The following is a 23302-nucleotide window of genomic DNA, read 5'->3' on the forward strand; positions in this document are numbered from 1 at the left end:
AAAACAACTCAGCGCCGTGCGATTTGCCACGACCCGTGTTACCGTAGTTCGGCCGTACTAACCGGTGCAAATCTCCCCTCTCAAATGAATAATAAAATTGATATCTGTGGGTGATCTAACTATGTAAATAGTAGGGAAGATACGTGTTTTAAAAAATAATTACAAATTAATTATAAAATTTTATAAATATTAATAATTAAAATTATAATTTTTTTTTTTATGAATCTGTAATTATTTTTCAAAAGTTACATTGATTTGTAATATTTCTTAAATTGTAAGGGGGATAGAATAGAGGAACAATTACTATGCAGGAGTATTTTGTAAAAATTATTAAATATTTATGAAAAACCTTATAATTTTAATTATTAATAAATTATAATATTATATTAAGTGAGGGGCAAATTTGGTGTAGTGAAACTTTTACTATGTGGCATTTAGTTAATAAATAAATAAATAAAAATCCCAAACATCCAGCTCAACCACATTCTTCTTCAATTACCTGCTCTACACTTTTTCTCTTCTCTCATAAATTACTTTATTATTTATCTTTTTAACTTTGTGGTTTCTTCCTCTCTTTTTACAATGGTTTCCTCTTTCAAAGAAAGTATAAAAGTATTTGATTCAATTATTTTCGATTTTCTCTCTTCTCGTTCCTCTAGGATTTCATTTTTTTTTTCTTCTGTTTAACGATTTTTTCTTTCTTTTTTCCTTTTCCAACCATTGTTAAAAAAAAAGTACAAAGATAAGAATTGTCAGGTATGTTTTATTTATACAATTTATTTTTATGTTATTGTTATGTAGAATACAGATTGAGTGCTATAGATTTTTTTTCCTTTAAATTCTTTTTAACTAAATTCTTTTCTCCAGTTCTCTCTTTCAGTTTTTTATTTTATTTTTTTATTATGATGTATCAATTGTGATCTCAATTTCTTTTTAACAAAAACTCTTTTCTCCAGTTTTTTTTTTCCTCAAAATTTTGAATTTCTTTCAATATATCTCTCTTTTAAAATATTTATTTATTTATTTATTTATAGTATGTAAAACATTAATGGATTACTGTAAAGTTTTTTTCTTTTCAATGAAGGGTTGTGTAACAATTTATTCACCCAAGTTTCTCCCTCAATTTCTGTTTTTATATTTTTTCTTACGGATGAACCAATTAAAATTTTTATTTTGTTATTTGAGTTATAGAGTTGGTTTTTTTTTTAAAAAAAAAAAAACTGAAAGGGATTTTTCCAGTTTTCTCTCAATTTTTTATTGAAACTTTTTTTTTCTCTCAATTTCTTTTTGTTTTATTTATTTTTTTATTATGATATATATCAATTGTGATGAATTAATTTTCTACAGTTTTCTCCAATTCTTTCTCTCAATTTTTTTTTTTACTGAAATTGTTATCTCTTCTCAATTTCTTTTTATTTTATTGATTATTTGGGGTTGTTTTTTTTAATTTATTATTTAAGGAAACAGTTTTTTCCAATTTTCTTTCTCAATTTTTTAAACTGAATTTTTTTTTTGTCTCTCAATTTCTTTCTATTTTATTTATTTATTTATTTATCTTTATTATGTTATATCAATTGTGATGAATCAATTGTTCATGATTTTGCCTAGTTCTTTATCTCAAAAATTTTTTTGCCTGAAACTTTTTGCCCTTTCTCAATTTATTTTTATTTTATTGATGGATTACTGTAGTTTTTTTCCCCCAATATAGGGTTGAGTACAATTTATTTTCACCCAAGGTTCTCTCTCAATTTCTTTTTTTTTTTTTATATGGATGAACCTAAAGTCTTTATTTGTTATTTGGGTTATAGAGTTTTATTTTTATTTTATTTTTAAATTTTTTAAACTGAAACAGTTTTTTTTTTTCTCTCAATCTTTTTTAACTGAAACTTTTTTTTCTTCTCAAATTCTTTTGTTTTTTTAAATTTATTTGTTTTAGTTCTTTATGATGATATGTCAATTGTGATGAATTAATTCTTCACTTTTTTTCTCAGTTCTTCTCTCAATTTTTTTTGACTGAAACTTTTTTCTTTCTCAATTTATTTTTATTTTATTTTTTCTTATGAGATATATGTAGATTATTTATTATATTTTTTTATTATGATATATCAATTGTGGTGAATCAATTCTCCACAGTTTTTTTTAGCTCTTTCTCTCAATTTTTTTTTGACTATTTTTTTTCTTCTCTATCTCAGTTTCTTTTTTATTTTATTTATTATACATTTTTATTATGATATACCAATTGTGATTGACTAATTCTCCCTCTCTCAAACTCTTATTTGAGTTTGATATGTACTAACTAAAACAGTGTCTCTAGTTTTCTCTCAATAAGAAGTTATATTATAAGATAAAGAGATTTCAAAATATTTTAAAATTAACAACAACAAATAGATAGGATAGCTTATAAGATTATGTATGAGTAACAAATAATTTTCAATTTGCATGTTATATCAGATAAGGTTCAATTTATTTGTTTATTTTTTATATTTATTGATTAACAAGACTCAAAAAAATATTAAAATAGAAAAAGAAGAAGAAAAGGAGATAAGATATCTTGAACAATTATAGTTTTAAATTTAATTAAACAAATAAAAAATAAATTTATAGATAATAAAGAAGACACCAAAAATTATTTAAATAAAAAAATAAATATTTAATTTTTTTAATAATCTTTCTCACAGCATTATTTAAATTGTTCTTAAAAAAAAAAAAAACTTACAAATATGCTTAAAGAAAAAAAAATTATTTATTATTATTTTGAATTACACACGGAAGGCATGTTTGTTTGGACGGACTGGATAAAGGAGGATTATAATCTATCGGACTGTTACGCCTGGGATACATTATCCCTAGACTATTTGGTTGGACTGGATTTGTATCTGTTATCCAAAAAAACAACCTAAGAGGGGGATGAATTAGGTTTTTACAATTAAAAATTAATAATAATCTTTCTCACAGCATTATTTAAATTGTTCTTAAAAAAAAAAAAAAACTTACAAATATGCTTAAAGAAAAAAAAATTATTTATTATTATTTTGAATTACACACGGAAGGCATGTTTGTTTGGACGGACTGGATAAAGGAGGATTATAATCTATCGGACTGTTACGCCTGGGATACATTATCCCTAGACTATTTGGTTGGACTGGATTTGTATCTGTTATCCAAAAAAACATCCTAAGAGGGGGATGAATTAGGTTTTTACAATTAAAAATTAATAATACTCTAATAAAAATTATGACTAGCACAATAGATAAATAGAGTTAATGAAATAAAAATAATTAAAACAAGTGTTCTAACAACTATGTTAGTTAATAATTTTAACACAGTGAAAAATGTGAAATATAATTACAGCAATTTAAATAAAATAAAGAGATAAGGGAGAGAGAGACAAACAAATTGATAGTAGTTTGGTTTCAACTCGGCCTACGTCCACTCCTCAAGTTTCATTTGAGATTTTTCACTATGCTCTCGCTTCACAGGGGTGCTAGCAACCTCTTTACAAATGGAGCATTTTGTTGCCAATTTTGGTCGCCAAAGATGCATTTTGTTGTAGTGAATCTTCCACGGATTTTACATAGACTTTCTAAGTCAAGAACACTGAGTGTATTACACTCTTACAAGATTGAAAATAAAGTGTTTTTACTTTCACAGAAAGTTACAAGAATTATCTCTTAAAGATAGATATATAAAATGAAGTTTTGATTTTTCTGTAAATCCCACACAAGAAAGATGAGCTTAATACTATAAGGCTCAGTGTATAATTTCTAAGAGAGGATGTAAACAAAAATTGAAGAACATTTCTCAGAGAAATTTTCAGAGAATAGATGTGAGTGATTATAGATCAAAGAATATTTTCTGATTTTTTTTTTTTTTTTTTGTAACTTGTTTATATTAGAGGCTTTGGTATATATAATGAAACTTATACCCGTTTATAATCGTTGTATTCATTTGAATTTATAACCGTTTATAGCCGTTGTATTCATTTAAATATCTTTCACTCCACATTATTAATTTGAATATGTTCCACTCCATTATTACAAATTTGAATATCTTTCACTTGAACCTTTTGAATTGCACTTGAACCTTTTGAACTGCTGCTGGGCTGGGCTGTTAAAACCTCTGTTTTTGGGCTGTTTGAACCTCTATTTTGGGCTGTTTGAACTCCTGATTTAATCAAATATTAAATACATTCTAACAGCATTTAGGATAAAGGTTTAGGCGAGAAATAATGGGACAAAATAAATTTTGATTCTATTTTTCTCTTTCAAATAAATTAAAATATAATTAAATAAATCATCAAAATAAATGTTGATTCTATTTTTCTCTTTCAAATAAATTATCAAAATAAATTTTTATTCTTTTTTTCTCTTCCAAATAAATTAAAACATAAAATAAATCATCAAAATAAATAAGTCTAACAGTATCCTATGTTTGTTTAGTCATGAGATTAAATGTTTGGATTTGATTATTTTTAATGAATCCAATGTTTGGTTGGACAGACTGGATAAGGATAAATGTTCAAAAGACTATTTTACCCTTGTAATTTATAATTTATATTTTTTATTTAATATATACTTTTAAATTTATAATCTATAATTTATAATTTATAATTTAACAACACTAAATTTTTTTTAATTTATAAGGCCATAATTTTTAATTTATTATTTTCAATTAAATTTATAATTTATATTTTTTATTTAATATATAATTTTAAATTTAAAACACTAAAAAAATAATTTTATTTAATATATAAATTTAATTTTTTAACAACACTAAAAAAAAGTAATTTATAAGGCCATAATTTTTAATTTATTATTTTTAATTAAATTAACTTTATAATTTATATTTTTTATTTAATATATAATTTTAAATTGACAACACTAAAACATAATTTATAAAGAGGCAAGGGCTTTTTCAGGCTTTTTTGGCTATTTTAGCCACAAAAAACAAAATAGGCTATTTTAGCCATAACAAACAAAACATCACATCCAACCTATAATCATTACATTCTTCTCTCACAAAAAAAGTCAAAAAAGCCAAAAAGCCCTTCCCAAACCAAGCTTTTTAGCCCAGGCTAAAATAGCCAAAAAAGCCAAAAAGCTAACCCACTTCCCAAACGGAGGAGTCTTATAGGGTACCAATCCCATAAAAAAAAGGAAAATGTCTCGTAACTCAAATTTTGTGGCTCAAATGGTCAAAACGACGTCGTTTTGACCATTTTTATGTTGTTCTGTACTCAAAACGACGTCGTTTTAGCCATTTGAACCACTTTTAAGCCACAAAATTTGAGTTACGTAGCATTGTCGTAAAAAAAATTCCGCCCTACCTAGGATCGTTTATCTCTCATATGAGGGATTAATAGTCCAGAAGAATTATTAGTCTGAAGCAAAAATATTGAACCAAATAACAAACTATTATTCCAGATAAATTAATAGTTTCCAATCCTTAAAAAAAATAAAAAATAAAAAATAAATCACCGTACTGTGGTGTGTGCCCATTGCTTAGTTATATGTAATGTTTACTATTTGCAGAGTAATTATTTTTTAGAAGAGAATTCCCTTGCTTTCCCTCATTTCGTTGTTCAAATTCTCCCCGTCATTCACATCACGGTGGTGCCTATGTGTGTGGGGAGTATACTATGCTCCTTTCAAAACTAAAACAACTTCCACACCACCTTCCACTCTTTCCCTCCATTTCCAATTTTTCATCCACAACAACGACGACGACACTCCCTTTCTCTACCTCCTACACTATTCTCAAACAATGCAACTCTTTACTCGACGCCAAGCAACTCCACCAGCAAATCACGGTTCGAGGCCTCACAGACCCCCACACACTAACCCACCTCATAAGCACCTACACATCCTTCGACGCCCACTCCCTCGCCCTCGCCGCCCTCCAGCGCCTCCCTCCCTCTCCCTCCGCTGTCTTCTGGTGGAACCACCTCATCCGCCGCCACGTCCGCCTCGGTTTCCTTAACGCCGTCCTCCGCCTCTTCCTCATTATGCGCCGCCTCGGGTGGCGCCCTGACGGCTACACCTTCCCTTTTGTTCTCAAGGCCTGCGGCGAGCTCCCCTCGTTCCGCCGCGGCGCTTCTGTCCACGCCGTTGCGTGTGTTCAAGGGTTTCAGTCCAATGTCTATGTTTGTAATGCGGTTGTTGCGATGTACAGTCGTTGTGGTGCTTTGGACGATGCACACCATATGTTTGATGAATTGTTGATGAGAGGTATTGGTGATTTGGTCTCGTGGAATTCGATTGTGGCTGCTTATGTGCAGAACGGGGATCCGTGGACTGCTCTGAAGATGTTTGATAGGATGAACTTAGATACCGGTTTTCAATTTCGTGCGGATGCTATTACCATAGTTAATATCCTTCCGGCCTGTGCTAGTGCTGGGGTGAGGGGTAAGCAGGTTCATGGTTATGCAGTTCGAAACAGGCTTTTGGAGGATTTGTTCGTGGCCAATGCCTTAGTGGACATGTATGCGAAGAACGGATTGATGGACGAAGCAAACAAGGTTTTCGAGGGGATGGAGGTGAAGGATGTTGTTTCCTGGAATGCAATGGTAACTGGGTATTCTCAAATTGGTAGATGCGACGAAGCTCTCAGTTTATTTGAGAAAATGCGGGAGGAGAATATTGAGTTGAATGTTGTGACATGGAGTGCTGTAATTGCAGGTTATGCTCAGAGTGATCATGGCTATGAAGCGCTCAACGTGTTTAGGCAAATGCAACTTTGTGGATCCGAACCTAATGCTGTTACCCTCGTGTCTCTTCTGTCGGGGTGTGCTTCTGCACGAGCATTGCTTCAAGGGAAGGAGACTCATTGTTACGCCATCAAATGCGTTCTTAGTTTAGATGGTAGTGATCCTGGGGACAATTTGATGGTGATCAATGGTCTGATTGACATGTATTCTAAATGCAAAAGTACGAAAATCGCTCGCGCTATTTTTGACTCCATAGCTCCGAAGGAAAGGAATGTCGTGACCTGGACTGTTATGATTGGTGGGTATGCCCAACAAGGGGATTCCAATGATGCATTGGAACTTTTCTCCATCATGCTGAATCGGGATAATTCTGTAGTGCCAAATGCATTTACAATATCGTGTGCTCTGATGGCTTGTGCTCATCTGGCGGCACTAAGACTTGGTAGTCAAATTCATGCTTACGTATTACGCAACAGTTATGGGTCTGTGATGCTATTTGAAGCCAATTGCCTAATAGATATGTATGCCAAATCTGGAGATGTCAATGCTGCTCGTGCTGTGTTTGATAACATGTATCATAGAAATGCTGTCTCTTGGACATCCCTAATGACAGGTTACGGCATGCATGGTTGTGGTGAAGAGGCTCTCCAAGTTTTTGATGAGATGAGGAGGGCGGGTCTGGTGCCTGACGGTGTAACTTTTGTTGTACTGCTCTATGCTTGCAGTCACTCAGGAATGGTTGATCAGGGAATTAAAATTTTTAACAGAATGAGATTGGAATATGGGGTTGTTCCCGGGGTAGAACACTATGCTTGCATGGTTGACCTCTTGGGTCGGGCTGGTCGTTTGAATGAAGCTATGAAACTGATAGAAGGCATGCCTATGGAACCAAGCCCAATAGTATGGGTGGCATTATTAAGTGCTTGCCGGACCCATGCCAATGTGGAATTTGGGGAATATGCTGCAAATAAATTGTTAGAATTGGATTTAGAGAATGATGGATCGTATACTCTACTTTCAAACTTATATGCCAACGCTAGGCAATGGAAAGATGTGGCGAGGATCAGATCTTTGATGAAACATACTGGGATCAAGAAGAGACCTGGCTGCAGCTGGGTCCAAGAAAAAAAGGGCACTGCAACCTTTTATGTGGGAGACCGATCCCATCCAATGTCTCGACAAATATATAATGTACTTGCAGATATGATTCGCCGCATTAAAGCCATTGGCTATGTTCCTGAGACAAGCTTTGCTCTACATGATGTAGATGATGAGGAGAAAGGGGATCTTCTTTTTGAACATAGTGAAAAGTTGGCTCTTGCCTATGGCATCCTCACATCTCCTCCGGGGGTGCCCATTAGGATCACCAAAAACTTGCGTGTCTGCGGTGATTGCCATAGTGCTATTACTTACATTTCTAGAATCATCAACCATGAAATCATACTGAGGGATGCAAGTCGCTTTCATCATTTCAAGAATGGATCTTGCTCCTGCAGGGGGTATTGGTGAAGATGGGATCATGAATGTCTGGCTGAATAGTTGGATACTTAATGGTAATAATATGATATAGTAGCAAAATTTGATTTGCTTTATGACATCTTATATATTTTCATGCTAACATATATTCTAAACATAATATATTTTGAACTAAGAAAAATTCTAAGTTACACAAAATCTAATCACAGAATGAGACACAACCCTAAATGTTAGCACGCAAAAGAAATGTTGATCTAATGGTTGGTCCAATGCTCATGGACCCGTCTTTCTGATGTGGTTTACTTCTAGGCCAGATCAGCTAACTTTGTTCCATAAATAACCATAGGGTCTTATAAATTCAATTTTTATTTGATAAGTTCATCTGAACAAATCTTTGTTTAGGAATATGACTGCATATGTTTTTATTTTCGTTCTCATTATTCTTTTTCTTTTAATTATAACAGGAAACCAATATTGTCCTGTGTTATTTTGCATACGGGGACATAGTTATAACATGTGTACTCCTTGTATGTATAATGATTTTGCTCCAATTCTCAGTGATGAGGAAAAATCAGAAGAAAAGAAAAGAAAAGAAAACACGCTGTTCTGAACATAATTTCATTTTCATCAAAACAAGTTTATAATTTCTAAAACCATTCCTCATCTACTGGTCATTGATCTCTGTCTCCTCGCTTTGTGGTTTACAGCAATCAGTAGACAATACGACCAATACTCATTAATTTACGTCAAATTGTTTATAGGATGATGAGAATGCTCCACTAAAGCAGGCCCTTGTTATGTTAATCGATGACACAGATATGTCAGTTTTGGTAAGTGACAAATCAAGAATTGGCACTTGGTAAGTTTTGTTCAATTATAATTTCATTTATGTGTGGGTGCATAATTTGTCAAATCTACACATCCAATTTCACCTAATCTGAGTTTATAAACAAAGCTCTTTTCTCATCTAGTCTTCTGTTGTGTTGCAGCGTCTTTGTCATGCGATATAATGAACGGCAAAGGAACCCTGGAAGGGTCTTTGGCAATCATGTCTGTTGATAAAGTGCGCTATCAACAGAGACTAAAATTCTGGCTATATATGGAAATATTGACAGTGATTGATGGAGGATATTGATGGGATGGGATTTGTGGAGGGCAGGTGGCTGCAACGTTGCAGTGCTTCAACGATATGACGATGGAAGTGGCAATGCAAAGCAATGGGGATGTAGAACAAGAAATCGTAATGCTAAATTGCGATGTAGCGATGGTGACTAGTGGTGGTTGATGGCGGTGAGGCAGTAATAGTGTAGCAATGGCATGATGATTGCAAATATGTTATGGCTATGGTGGTGTGGTGGTGATGGTACAAGACAATGGAGGGTTCGACTGATCAAATGAAGAGAAATTAGAACAAGCAATCACTGGAGCTTTGAGTACCTTGTTGGTCTCCACATCAAGGGTTGAAGCAATGGTACCTTACCGTTCTCAAAATTAGAGTAAACAATCGGAAAAAAAAAAAAAAAGTAAAAGAAACTAAACAATAACAAAATTCTCAATGCAATGTTATTCTTGAGATTAAATGTGCCTCCTCCAATAACAATAAGCCTAATATTTACAGGCCAACCACAAAGCTGCTTATTACATATATTAATTAAAATCAATATAAATATTCTGTATACTCTTTGTGGTTTCATTGTTGTTGTTGGTTCATAGTCCCAGCAGCAGAAGGGTAAAGATACAACACTTGTAGAAAGAACAAGAACAAGAAATGATGGCTAGTGTGAAGTGCAATGCCCCTGGTAATCTCTGGAAGGACAAGAAATGTTTTATGTTTCATCGTTCCGTGAGATTGTGATTTCTAGCAAATGCTTTCCATTCGATTCATCATCACGGACATATAAATATTGCTGGTATTTTTGCTTCTTTGCTAATTCTGCAGGGAAACTTTTGACTTGCAGGTCCAGTAAGTCTCTCTCTGTTCTGTATTGTTTCGGTTTAGAGCTTTGTTTTTATTGAGATCTCATGTTTCTTTTTCTTTTTCTTTTTTTCTTTTCAAAATTCGTATGGGATGATCTTGGCATTTTATTTTGTGTTTCTATATGGTGTTTCTTTTTTGATGGCATTTGATTTGTCGAAAGCCAAACTAAAAACTAAATCCATTACAAGTTTTCATTTGCTTTTAGAAACTTGAAGACCCATGTCCCCTCCAAGTGCCTTGTTGTTATGTAAATGGACTTATATACTGTATATATATATATAATATACACTAGCCTATGGGCACATGCTATGCCTATGAATGAATAGAAAAAGAATGAAAAAAGTACTATGAAATTAAGCTAAAAGCTATGCGACTATCCCAGCAATATTAATCAAAACAGAGTAAAAAGTCTTTTTTTGGGTGAATAAAATAGAGCAAAAGTCTTGCTCAACAATAAGAGGAAAAATTCTTTGGTTAAAGAGGCTTTTCTTCCACTCTTTTACCAATGTCTTTTTATTAGATAGGTAAATATATTTTACTGGTTGATCTAATAAATTTCCTGAACAAAGAAAGATTTGGAAAAACATAAAAAGAGAGAGACTAATAAAATATTAGAAAATAAGTTTCCTTTCAATGATTCTTGTAGCACATGCACAACCTCCAAAAGAAACAATGGATCTAGCACCACACCATGCATGTTAGCTAAAGATGGGGTAGGTGGTGTGGCACTTTCTTTTACTTGTGTAAAGCTTTGAAGTGTGGCTTTTAGTTCTTTTAGATGCTGCAATCATGTTCATCAATAGTAAAAAATAAAACATTTTTGGTTCCTTACTTTTACATATATATCACTGGTGTCGTTCTATATATATTTTGCATGGTTGTATGTATGGTAGTAGTCTTTTCTATAATAATTTTTTGTGCAATAATCTTGTAACCCAATTGATTGTGTTTTAGGGTTCAAATCACTCTTAAACCACCATGATAAATTGTTGCACCAAATGTTATTGTAGAGAATTCTAATTTGTGTGTGTACATATATATCAATTAAAATACACACTTTTTTTTGCATTCAATTTTTACTTATTACTCCTACTAATTTGTAGTACAATTTGACTACTAATTAGTTGCACAATTTGAATTACATTTATCACGATTCCATTTCAATAATTCAAACTATTAAATTTGTAAGATTTCTATTTATATTTTTCATTCAGAAAAAATTTAGTTTGATCCAAGTCGTAATTTCGTTATTTTATCATGTTTGTCTCCAAAGGTACTATTTGGGCTCGTAGGAACTCACTAAGATTATGTTTTGATTATTTGAATCGTTTATTTTGTAAAACTCTACGTGTATATAATTAAAAAAAAAAGATTTTAATGCAACTGTCAAACCAAATAAAAATTTTAATTCAAATTTGAGTCATCTATTTACTAAGGGGTGTTTTGAAAAAATAGTTAAAAATTGACAAATTGACTTCTTGACTTTTTTATGTGAGAGGGGAAGGGGGTTAAAAGTTAGGAAGTGACTTTTAATTCACTTCCTAAAATGAGCCTAAACAATTATAAAGCAAGTATCCTTGTCAGAGAAATTAAGGTGTGTGCAATGACAAAGATACCCTTTTAAGTGTTGTGGTAAAATTAAGGTGCGTGAAATTAAGATATGTAAAATGTGATTATATTTTATTTATATTTCATGCAATTTTTAAAAAAAAATTTATCCAAATTTATAAATCAAAAGTCACTTTAGAATTTATGTGAACATTGTGAACTCATGAATGAGGGGTATTTGCGACAATTGAGAACTTTTGTTTGCACGGAGAAGTAGAGATTTACGATGGGAGCTCCTATCCTATCCTATTTCTTTTTTTTTTGAACGAATATCCTATACTATTTCATACGGTAATTTTCTCAATTCATATTATTATTATTATTTATTCGTACATCAATTATTAAATTAAAATATCAAAATTCGTCTCTTCCAAAATTGTAGTTTTTCTGAAATAAGAAAGTTTGTGTGGAAGTAAAAAATATTCATTACTTGCCAATATCACAAACTCATCCTAACCATGAAAAAAGAAAAGAAAAGAAAAAAAGTGGGCTATTATATATCATAAAAATAGTTTTTCAAAACTCAAAACTTTATACGTTAATTCATTTTTTAAATTTAATAATGTGACAATCAATTAAAATATTTAAGGCAATTCTCTATCTCTCATATATTTACTCTAAACTTTTTACGTTAATTCAACCAATAATCTCTCACACATCATTAAGTCTAAAAAATGAGTTTGCATATCATTTTTCTAATTAAAATAGTATGGTAAGTCATACACCGTCTCTCGCATTTTATTTGTCCATCTTTTCATTTTAGTCTGTCCTAAAATATTTATCCACTCTTCATTCTAAGATACTAAATTTTGTTAAATTTTCAAAATTGCCCAATATAAATCATTATAAACACATTTTTGATAAATAGTATTTCTCAAAATAAAACATAACAAAAAAAAATGCTTACGTGTATATATATAGAATAATGTTAGAGATCATGAAAAATATATGATGAAATTTTTTCATCATTTGATTTATGTGTGGTATTTTATTGTATGTGTAATTCAAAGGTGGAAAATCTTTCATGATCATTTTCATGATATTTTTTTCATAATCCCTAACATTATATATATATGGAGGTGGCGGCCCGTATTTATTTATGCATGCAAATTCACTGTGTAGGATAGATGATGAATTATGAGTTTTTTTGTTTCTATCTTTGTGGTGGGGTGGGGATTCATTGTTTATCTACAGTCCAATTTCTGATTGTTTTTCAGAACAATGTGATTGGCTCAGACCCCTCACCTTTTTCCTTCTTCCTCTTCCTCTTCCTCTCCCTCTTACTTTTTAAACTTAAAAGAGTAAACTAGTTTAGATTTAGAGGATGGTGAAGAAATAAAGCTGATGAAAAAAAAGAAGAAGATGAAAATCTAAAGCAAGCAAGTAAAAAGAAAGCTGAACATAACCGAAAGAAAAACCCTTTTTCATTATTTTCCTCATCTTCTGTCTCCCTCTCTCAATAAAGGTTTTAACTCAGCCAGAGAGGCTATTGTAGAAGAAGAAGAAGAAGAAGAAGAAGAAGAAGAAGAAGAACACAATATCACAACAACAAACCAAAATTAAAAACAAGAATTATCATCTTATATTCTACTATGTTAAGCAACTCTTTCTTTGAAAATGGAACAAGTATCAAAAGAAAACGAAGGCCTGCCGGTACTCCAGGTACAGTTTTTTTTTTTTTTTTGTTTCTAATCTCATGACATGATAATAATGACATACACAATAATATTGTCGTATAGATCCAGATGCAGAAGTGGTTTCTCTATCTCCAAAAACCTTAGTTGAATCGGATCGGTACATTTGTGAGATCTGCAACCAAGGTTTTCAGAGAGAGCAGAACTTACAGATGCATCGGCGGAGGCACAAGGTGCCGTGGAAGCTGGTGAAGAGGGAGGAGACGGCATCGGCTGTGAGGCGGAAGAGGGTGTTTGTGTGCCCGGAGCCAAGTTGCTTGCACCATCACCCTTCTCATGCCCTTGGAGATCTAGTTGGAATCAAGAAGCATTTCAGAAGAAAACACAGCAATCAGAGGCAATGGATCTGTGAGAAATGTTCCAAGGGCTACGCGGTTCAATCCGATTTCAAAGCTCATCTCAAAACTTGTGGCACCAGAGGCCATTCTTGCGACTGTGGCCGCGTTTTCTCAAGGTTTTTGATTCATTCACTTCATTATTATGTGTACAGAATTTTATCATAGACACAACTTTCCTATTATGATCCAATTATCTCTACTCCTACTTAAATTTTTGTCTTATTATTATTATTATTATTATTATTATTATTATTACACTTTTAGGATTTGTTTCTTACAATTTTATTTTTAATTGAATTCTTTGATCTGCCTTGCCTTTCATAATTTTATTATTGTTTTAAACCATCCTTCTTTCTCTATATCACATTCACAAATATAAATATATCCATCATTTTTCTTTAGATGACACTATTTTTCTTGTACAATTTAAAAAAATAAAAATAAAAAAATGATATAGTTTTAAGGTAGCATTTTGATAATTAAATGTCATTTTTAATGCTATTTTATTTTAAAATGATAATTCTCTAGTCACATAATTTTTAATTTATTAATTTTGAGTTATTTATGTGCTAATTAAGAAGGTCATTGGTTGGTTTGGTTGCTTTAATCCAGCAAGTAGATTTGCCTCGTTTCTAGCACCCAACTTGATTGACCAAAAAGCTCACATCATGTTAAAGGGCCTTTTGAATGTGTCCCTCCTTGCTCTACTTTTTTTAGTGCATCTAGAATCATTGCACTTGTTTTTCTTCTTCGAATGCAAAAGCTAACTTTTTGTTAATTGGTTGCTTTTCTTTTTTTTTTCTTTATTAATTAAAAAAGGAAAAACTACACGTGTTATCTTTCCAAAATAATCACAGAATGATAAAAAAAAAAAAAAAAAATTTAACACTTTGATTATTAAAATTTATAAATTTTATTATTGATCTGAATTTTTTTCGTTAAATTTGCACTGAACTATTAATTAAATTCTATAGTTGTGATTAATGTATGCTTAAATATGGTGTAGGGTGGAGAGTTTCATTGAACACCAAGACACTTGCAATATGGGGAGGCAGAGTCTCCAATCGGAATCACAGTCGCCTGCACAACCACCAGCTTCAAGTCCCAGCTCGTCCATTGATAACAATTTAGAGCTTCAGCTGTTGACCACCACCACCGCCACCATCACCACCACCACAACATCATCATTTCCAAAAGCAAAATTAGATGAAAGTAGTCATTCTTCCACCAAATTGCAACTCTCGATAGGATCTTCTTCCGAATCTGACATTGCCATTGTCATGGCAGACAAGGCGTACGCGGAGGAGGCACGGAGGCAGGCAAAGCAGCAGATTGAGGCAGCGGAGCGAGAATTCGCCAACGCAAAGAGAATAAGGCAACAAGCAGTAGCTGAAGTAGACAAGGCTTGTTGGGCTCTTAAAGAGCAAATCATCAATTCTACCACCATTGATCTCCATCAAATGATCACATGCCATGCTTGTATGCAGCAACAGCAGGTAAGAGCACCACCACCAGCAGATCATGAGATTGAGAAGTCACTGTCATTGGTGTTGACGAGTTACACTAACATGTCCTCCTCTTCCTCAGCCATAACACGAAGACAAGTTGTGCATGAGAATCCAACTTACCACCCACAATTTGCCCACCATCCCTACCCTAGACCATTTTAAATTATTATTTTTTAAAATTTATTTTGATGACTGTGTGTCTAAGATTATTAGAGTTTATGGCCTAATGGGTGTTGTGATTATTAGTTCTATCAGGTTTTGTCTATTGGTGTGCTGTATTGTATTCAGTTTTTGTTTTCGTATGGTTGTTTTTTCGTCATATTCAATGGGTAAATAGTGACTATTATGATGTGATTTTTGTATTACTATTGACCCCATCATTAAGCTCCTTCAGTATCTATTTTTTAACATCTAATTTAATTGAATTGAAGATATACTCATTGCACTAATATTGTATTGACAAGTAAGTATAATTATAAACATAATATGGTAAATGTGATGAATATAACATTATTAAACCAACAAATCTTATAAATTTTTCCTACTAACTGAAATGTCAGCCTCTGTTTGGCAAGATGGTTTTCAGGCTTAGCCATAACAAACAAAACATCACATCCAACCCATAATCATTACATTCTTCTCTCACAAAAAAAGTCAAAAAAGCCAAAAAGTCAAAAAGCCCTTCCCAAACTAAGCTTTTTAGCCCAGGCTAAAATAGCCAAAAAAGCCAAAAAGCCAAAAAGCCAACCCACTTCCCAAACGGAGGCTTAATAATGAACCTTTAAAAATTGAAATATGACCCACTTTAATAATATGATTAGTGCGAAATTAGTAAGTAAAATTTATAAAATCTATTAATTATATAAAATTACTCTATTTATTATGATGTCAATTACATCAATTCATAATTTCAAGTTACAATCAGAGTTATGGTATAATAAAATTATGTCATAATTTCAACACATTACTTACACAAAATTTTGCCTTTTTTTATTTGAGATGTTCCACTATAACATATTTGTTACATAAAATATTATTTATATGATTTTTAAAGGGGATTATCATGTATGTTGGGTTATTTGTGCGATTGCTCAACAACAACAAAACAAATTAAATATTTATATGATCTCAAATTTTTTAAAAACATAATAGAAAAAAACTCAAAAACTCCATTGAATGGTATAAGCTCACATATAACAACTTATGTGGCCCATTAAAGAATGGAACTGAGCTGAAATTATGACGAAATTTTAGAACAAGGAAAAAAAGAAGAAGAGAGGGTCCTTTTTTACCCTGGTGGTCTGTTCTTTGTACAAAGAATACTGTTATATATATCAATTAATGTATTAATTAGTATATTAACAGAAATGATGTGACATAATTTTAAAAATTTTAGGTATTTGTAATTTGTATAATAGGTAGGATCAGTAATAATAATATAATACTAGTTGGTATATTAATATGTATATTAATTGGTGTATATAGTACTAGAGTCGTATAAATGTTTGATTAATGAAAGAGGATGCCATGTTTTTCAGTGCCACAGTTGTAATGAGTTAATGATAGACTCGTCTCTTTCAACATACAGACTAGCCAAGGACAATTTATAAGGTAAAATTTCAGTTCATAAGTAATTTTGAAAAATAATTATAAATAAATTGTAAACTTTATAAATATTGGTAATTAAAAATATAAATTTTATAATGAATCAGTAATAATTTTTTTAAAAAAATCATTGATTGATAATTTCTCCATTTTATAATAGGATTGTTTACACGAAAATCACCTAAATTATTAATAAATATCACTTTGACTCCTAAAATATAAAAGCGTACAGATAGATCCTTGAACTATTAGGAAGTATCACTTTGATCCCCTAAACTATAAAAATATACAAATAGATCCCTTAAACTATAAAAACGTACCAATTGGGCCTCCTAATGGAAGGGGTTAAAGTGAAACACATCTGTGGGGACATAATTTTTTAATGACAACACGTGGCCGAGGTGACACCGAAGTGTTAGCGGAGGTGTCACGTGTCCTGGTCATGATGCCGAGATGATCTCGGCTAAGCCAAGGTTATCTGCGAGAATACCGGAATCCGAGATAAGCGGATAAGGGACAAGAGTCCTAGAATGGGAGAAGACTTCAGTTTGGATTAAGATAAGACTCTTAGAGAGTTTATCCTAATTCAACTGGGAGTCCAATATTAGCAGTAATCATAAGTCCATTGGAGCTAGGCTTCTATTGGGACTAGAATTATGTTGGCTATAAAAGAGAGGCACCCTCATGAGTCTAAGGTATGTCTTTTATGCTTTTGATAATCTGTCTAGTGAGTTAAACACTATTGGTTATCTTTGAGAGATATTGAGTACTGACTTGATCGTCGGAGTACCCCCGGGTAGACGAGCCACCGCCGGAAACTCTTCTTTCTGTTGCAGGTCGTTCGGGCTTAACCTATTCTGCCGGTGTTCTCCAGTTGAGTACTAAGTTAGTAGTGTGGTCGAAAATTGACACACACAATTTGGCGCCGTCTGTGGGAACGAAAGGAGAATAGATGGCCAACAATAGACCGAAAGAGAAGGTTGGGGACGACACCCCTACTGATAGTGGAAAACATATTAACCTTGGCGTCGAAGAAGACAACTACAACGAAGAAACTCGTGATAAGAATCACGGAGAAGAGGACGACGGCCAGGAGGGCGACGCGCCGAAAAAATTAGACCGAAGCAAGTATTATAACGAGGACGACCTCCAATAATAACCGAAAAAATTAGAGAGCTTTGTCTGTTTTTGTAATTAAATTCTATAGTTGTGATTAATGTATGCTTAAATATGATGTAGGGTGGAGAGTTTCATTGAACACCAAGACACTTGCAATATGGGGAGGCAGAGTCTCCAATCGGAATCACAGTCGCCTGCACAACCACCAGCTTCAAGTCCCAGCTCGTCCATTGATAACAATTTAGAGCTTCAGCTGTTGACCACCACCACCGCCACCATCACCACCACCACAACATCATCATTACCAAAAGCAAAATTAGATGAAAGTAGTCATTCTTCCACCAAATTGCAACTCTCGATAGGATCTTCTTCCGAATCTGACATTGCCATTGTCATGGCAGACAAGGCGTACGCGGAGGAGGCACGGAGGCGGGCAAAGCAGCAGATTGAGGCAGCGGAGCGAGAATTCGCCAATGCAAAGAGAATAAGGCAACAAGCAGTAGCTGAAGTAGACAAGGCTTGTTGGGCTCTTAAAGAGCAAATCATCAATTCTACCACCATTGATCTCCACCAAATGATCACATGCCATGCTTGTATGCAGCAACAGCAGGTAAGAGCACCACCACCAGCAGATCATGAGATTGAGAAGTCACTGTCATTGGTGTTGACGAGTTACACTAACATGTCCTCCTCTTCCTCAGCCATAACACGAAGACAAGTTGTGCATGAGAATCCAACTTACCACCCACAATTTACCCACCATCCCTACCCTAGACCATTTTAAATTATTATTTTTTAAAATTTATTTTGATGACTGTGTGTCTAAGATTATTAGAGTTTATGGCCTAATGGGTGTTGTGATTATTAGTTCTATAAGGTTTTGTCTATTGGTGTGCTGTTTTGTATTCAGTTTTTGTTTTCGTATGGTTGTTTTTTCGTCATATTCAATGGGTAAATAGTGACTATTATGATGTGATTTTTGTATTACTATTGACCCCATCATTAAGCTCCTTTAGTATCTATTTTTTAACATCTAATTTAATTGAATTGAAGATATACTCATTGCACTAATATTGTATTGACAAGTAAGTATAATTATAAACATAATATGGTAAATGTGATGAATATAACATTATTAAACCAACAAATCTTACAAATTTTTCCTACTAACTGAAATGTCATTTAATAATGAACCTTTAAAAATTGAAATATGACCCACTTTAATAATATGATTAGTGCGAAATTAGTAAGTAAAATTTATAAAATCTATTAATTATATAAAATTACTCTATTTATTATGATGTCAATTACATCAATTCATAATTTCAAGTTACAATCAGAGTTATGGTATAATAAAATTATGTCATAATTTCAACACATTACTTACACAAAATTTTGCCTTTTTTTATTTGAGATGTTCCACTATAACATATTTGTTACATAAAATATTATTTATATGATTTTTAAAGGGGATTATCATGTATGTTGGGTTATTTGTGCGATTGCTCAACAACAACAAAACAAATTAAATATTTATATGATCTCAAATTTTTTAAAAACATAATAGAAAAAAACTCAAAAACTTCATTGAATGGTATAAGCTCACATATAACAACTTATGTGGCCCATTAAAGAATGGAACTGAGCTGAAATTATGACGAAATTTTAGGAGGAAAAAAAGAAGAAGAGAGGGTCCTTTTTTACCCTGGTGGTCTGTTCTTTGTACAAAGAATAATGGTATATATATCAATTAATGTATTAATTAGTATATTAACAGAAATGATGTGACATAATTTTAGAAATTTTAGGTATTTGTAATTTGTATAATAGGTAGGATCAGTAATAATAATATAATACTAGTTGGTATATTAATATGTATATTAATTGGTGTATATAGTACTAGAGTCGTATAAATGTTTGATTAATGAAAGAGGATGCCATGTTTTTCAGTGCCACAGTTGTAATGAGTTAATGATAGACTCGTCTCTTTCAACATACAGACTAGCCAAGGACAATTTATAAGGTAAAATTTCAGTTCAGAAGTAATTTTGAAAAATAATTATAAATAGATTGTAAACTTTATAAATATTGATAATTAAAAATATAAATTTTTATAATAATCAGTAATAATTTTTAAAAAAAAATCATTGATTGATAATTTCTCCATTTTATAATAGGATTGTTTACACGAAAATCACCTAAATTATTAATAAATATCACTTTGACTCCTAAAATATAAAAGCGTACAGATAGATCCTTGAACTATTAGGAAGTATCACTTTGATCCCCTAAACTATAAAAATATACAAATAGATCCCTTAAACTATAAAAACGTACCAATTGGGCCTCCTAATGGAAGGGGTTAAAGTGAAACACATCTGTGGGGACATAATTTTTGAATGACAACACGTGGCCGAGGTGACAACGAAGTGTTAGCCGAGGTGTCACGTGTCCTGGTCATGATGCCGAGATGATCTCGGCTAAGCCAAGGTTATCTGCGAGAATACCGGAATCCGAGATAAGTGGATAAGGGACAAGAGTCCTAGAATGGGAGAAGACTTCAGTTTGGATTAAGATAAGACTCTTAGAGAGTTTATCCTAATTCAACTGGGAGTCCAATATTAGCAGTAATCCTAAGTCCATTGGAGCTAGGCTTCTATTGGGACTAGGATTATGTTGGCTATAAAAGAGAGGCACCCTCATGAGTCTAAGGTATGTCTTTTATGCTTTTGATAATCTGTCTAGTGAGTTAAACACTATTGGTTATCTTTGAGAGATATTGAGTACTGACTTGATCGTCGAAATACCCCCGGGTAGACGAGCCACCGCCGGAAACTCTTCTTTCTGTTGCAGGTCGTTCGGGCTTAACCTATTCTGCCGGTGTTCTCCAGTTGAGTACTAAGTTAGTAGTGTGGTCGAAAATTGACACACACAATTTGGCGCCGTCTGTGGGAACGAAAGGAGAATAGATGGCCAACAACAGACCGAAAGAGAAGGTTGGGGACGGCACCCCTACTGAGAGTGGAAAACATATTAACCTTGGCGTCGAAGAAGACAACTACAACGAAGAAACTCGTGATAAGAATCACGGAGAAGAGGACATCGGCCAGGAGGGCGACGCGCCGAAGAAATTAGACCGAAACAAGTATTATAACGAGGACGACCTCCAGGAATGAAAAGAAAGATGCTTACGAAGGGACGATGAGATGAAAAAAATGGCAAACAAATTGGCGGACCTGCAAACGGTTGTCAATTTCATGATACAGAACAACATCATGCAGCTACTGTTCCCGTCACAAGATAAGCCGATTCCAGCAGCCAAGAAAGATGCCCAGGCAGGGGGGCAGAAGACAACTCCTACGACTCCTCAGCACGATAGGACCAAGGAACATTCTTATCGGCCTTCAAGGGAGGTCGGACGAGGAGAATCAAGAAGGGGAGATTCACAGAGAACACATCGCACCAAGGAAGCTGACTCCAAAGAATATCGGCATGTTCAGGGGAAGGACCTCTGTTTCAACACGACCAATGGAGGGAGGTCTAAAAGGACTCGCAATGACACAGGAAATAGTGCACCAAAGAGGCTGAAATCCGGAGATAGCCGAGCTCCTGGACGAACCAAGGAGGATCTGAGGGATTACCTCCAGAAAAAACGACAAGATGCCGGGGTGACCTCACTTGTCAAGCCGAGATAACACTGGATATGAGAAGACAAGAGCTCAGTCCAAGTAAGCTGATCCCGGATTCCAGATCTCGGATCCTAGATCCCAGAAGACAAGATCTCGGCCTAAGATGATTAAGTCTGAGAAGAGAAGAGCTTGCCGAGATGATGTTTAACACTTGTTGAAACTTGAGAAAAGTTTACAAGTTGAAGTTAAACCGAGATCATTGTTTAACACTTGTTAAAATTTGTGGACAATTTACAAGTTGAAATTAAACCGAGATCATTGTTTAACACTTGTTGAAATTTGTGGACAATTTACAAGTTGAAGTTAAACTGAGAGCATTGTTTAACACTTGTTAAAATTTGTGGACAATTTACAAGTTGAAATTAAACCGAAATCATTATTTAACACTTGTTGAAATTTGTGGACAATTTACAAGTTGAAGTTAAACCGAAATCATTGTTTAACACTTGTTGAAATTTGTGGACAATTTACAAGTTAAAGTTAAACCGAGAGCATTGTTTAACACTTGTTGAAATTTGTGGACAATTTACAAGTTGAAGTTAAACCGAGATCATTGTTTAACACTTGTTGAAATTTGTGGACAATTTACAAGTTGAAATTAAACAGAGATGATGTTTAACACTTGTAGAAACTTGAGAAAAGTTTACAAGTTGAAGATAAACGAGGGTCATGATTAAAGGAAGAAATGATATAGGTTCCATCACCTCAGGATGCCAAGGTAATAGAACCCAGGGGGCAGTTGTGGGGACATAATTTTTGAATGACAACACGTGACCGAGGTGACACCGAAGTGTTAGCCGAGGTGTCACATGTCCTGGTCATGATGCCGAGATGATCTCGGCTAGGCCGAGGTTATCTGTGAGAATACTAGAATCCGAGATAAGCGGATAAGGGACAAGAGTCCTAGAATGGGAGAAAACTTCAGTTTGGATTAAGATAAGACTCTTAGAAAGTTTATCCTAATTCAACTAGGAGTCCAAGATTAGCAGTAATCCTAAGTCCGTTGGAGCTAGGCTTCTATTGGGACTAGGATTATGTTGGCTATAAAAGAGAGGCACCCTCATGGGTCTAAGGTATGTCATTTATGCTTTTGATAATCTGGCTAGTGAGTTAAGAACTATTGGTTATCTTTAAGAGATATTGAGTACTGACTTGATCGTCGGAGTACCCCCGGGTGGACGAGCCACCGTCAGAAACTCTTCTTTCTGTTGCAGGTCGTTCGGGCTTAACCTATTTTGCCGGTGTTCTCCAGTTGAGTACTAAGTTGGCAGTGTGGTCGAAAATTGACACACACAACATCAATAGTTTATGAGGTCCATTTATATGTTTTTATAAGGGGCAAAGTGATACTTATCAATTATTTAGGAAGTCTGTTTATACACTTTTATAGTTGAGAGGGTCAAAATGATATTTTTTAATAATTTAGAATGCTTCATGTAAATAACCATTTTATAATAATGCGTCACATTATTTATAAAATGACACTAAATTATTTCTTGAAAATTAATAAAATCAATTAAAATCATATTAGAATGCCATTTGTATTTTTTTGAGGAAATCATAAAGCAAATATATTGATAG

At 33.2% G+C, this 23302-nt stretch overlaps 2 protein-coding genes across 6 annotated transcripts; both read left to right on the top strand.

The window, feature by feature from the left end:
* Positions 1 to 5540: 5540 nt before the first annotated feature.
* LOC114280776 (pentatricopeptide repeat-containing protein At5g16860) lies at positions 5541 to 9858 on the top strand. 4 transcript variants are annotated; one of them, XM_082909432.1, is made up of 3 exons: positions 5541 to 8259; positions 8944 to 9012; positions 9172 to 9858. In XM_082909432.1, the coding sequence occupies exon 1, from the start codon at positions 5639 to 5641 to the stop codon at positions 8213 to 8215; it is 2577 nt and encodes an 858-aa protein (XP_082765558.1). In that variant the 5' UTR covers positions 5541 to 5638; the 3' UTR covers positions 8216 to 8259; positions 8944 to 9012; positions 9172 to 9858. The 4 variants fall into 4 exon arrangements, with proteins under 4 accessions (XP_082765558.1, XP_082765560.1, XP_082765557.1 ...); XM_082909434.1 differs by having other exon boundaries at positions 5551 to 8259; positions 8890 to 9012; XM_082909431.1 differs by having other exon boundaries at positions 5551 to 8259; positions 8944 to 9041.
* A 2994-nt stretch (positions 9859 to 12852) lies between these two features.
* On the top strand, positions 12853 to 15673 carry LOC145813666 (protein indeterminate-domain 14-like). Of its 2 annotated transcripts, XM_082909436.1 has the most exons (4): positions 12853 to 13430; positions 13508 to 13916; positions 14807 to 15012; positions 15088 to 15673. In XM_082909436.1, the coding sequence occupies exons 1-4, from the start codon at positions 13361 to 13363 to the stop codon at positions 15468 to 15470; spliced, it is 1068 nt and encodes a 355-aa protein (XP_082765562.1). In that variant the 5' UTR covers positions 12853 to 13360; the 3' UTR covers positions 15471 to 15673. The 2 variants fall into 2 exon arrangements, with proteins under 2 accessions (XP_082765562.1, XP_082765561.1); XM_082909435.1 differs by having other exon boundaries at positions 14807 to 15673.
* The last annotated feature ends 7629 nt before the right edge of the window (positions 15674 to 23302 follow it).

Source organism: Camellia sinensis, chromosome 15, assembly GCF_055761805.1.
Source record: "Camellia sinensis isolate YWXY chromosome 15, ASM5576180v1, whole genome shotgun sequence".
NCBI classification, from domain to species: domain Eukaryota; kingdom Viridiplantae; phylum Streptophyta; class Magnoliopsida; order Ericales; family Theaceae; genus Camellia; species Camellia sinensis.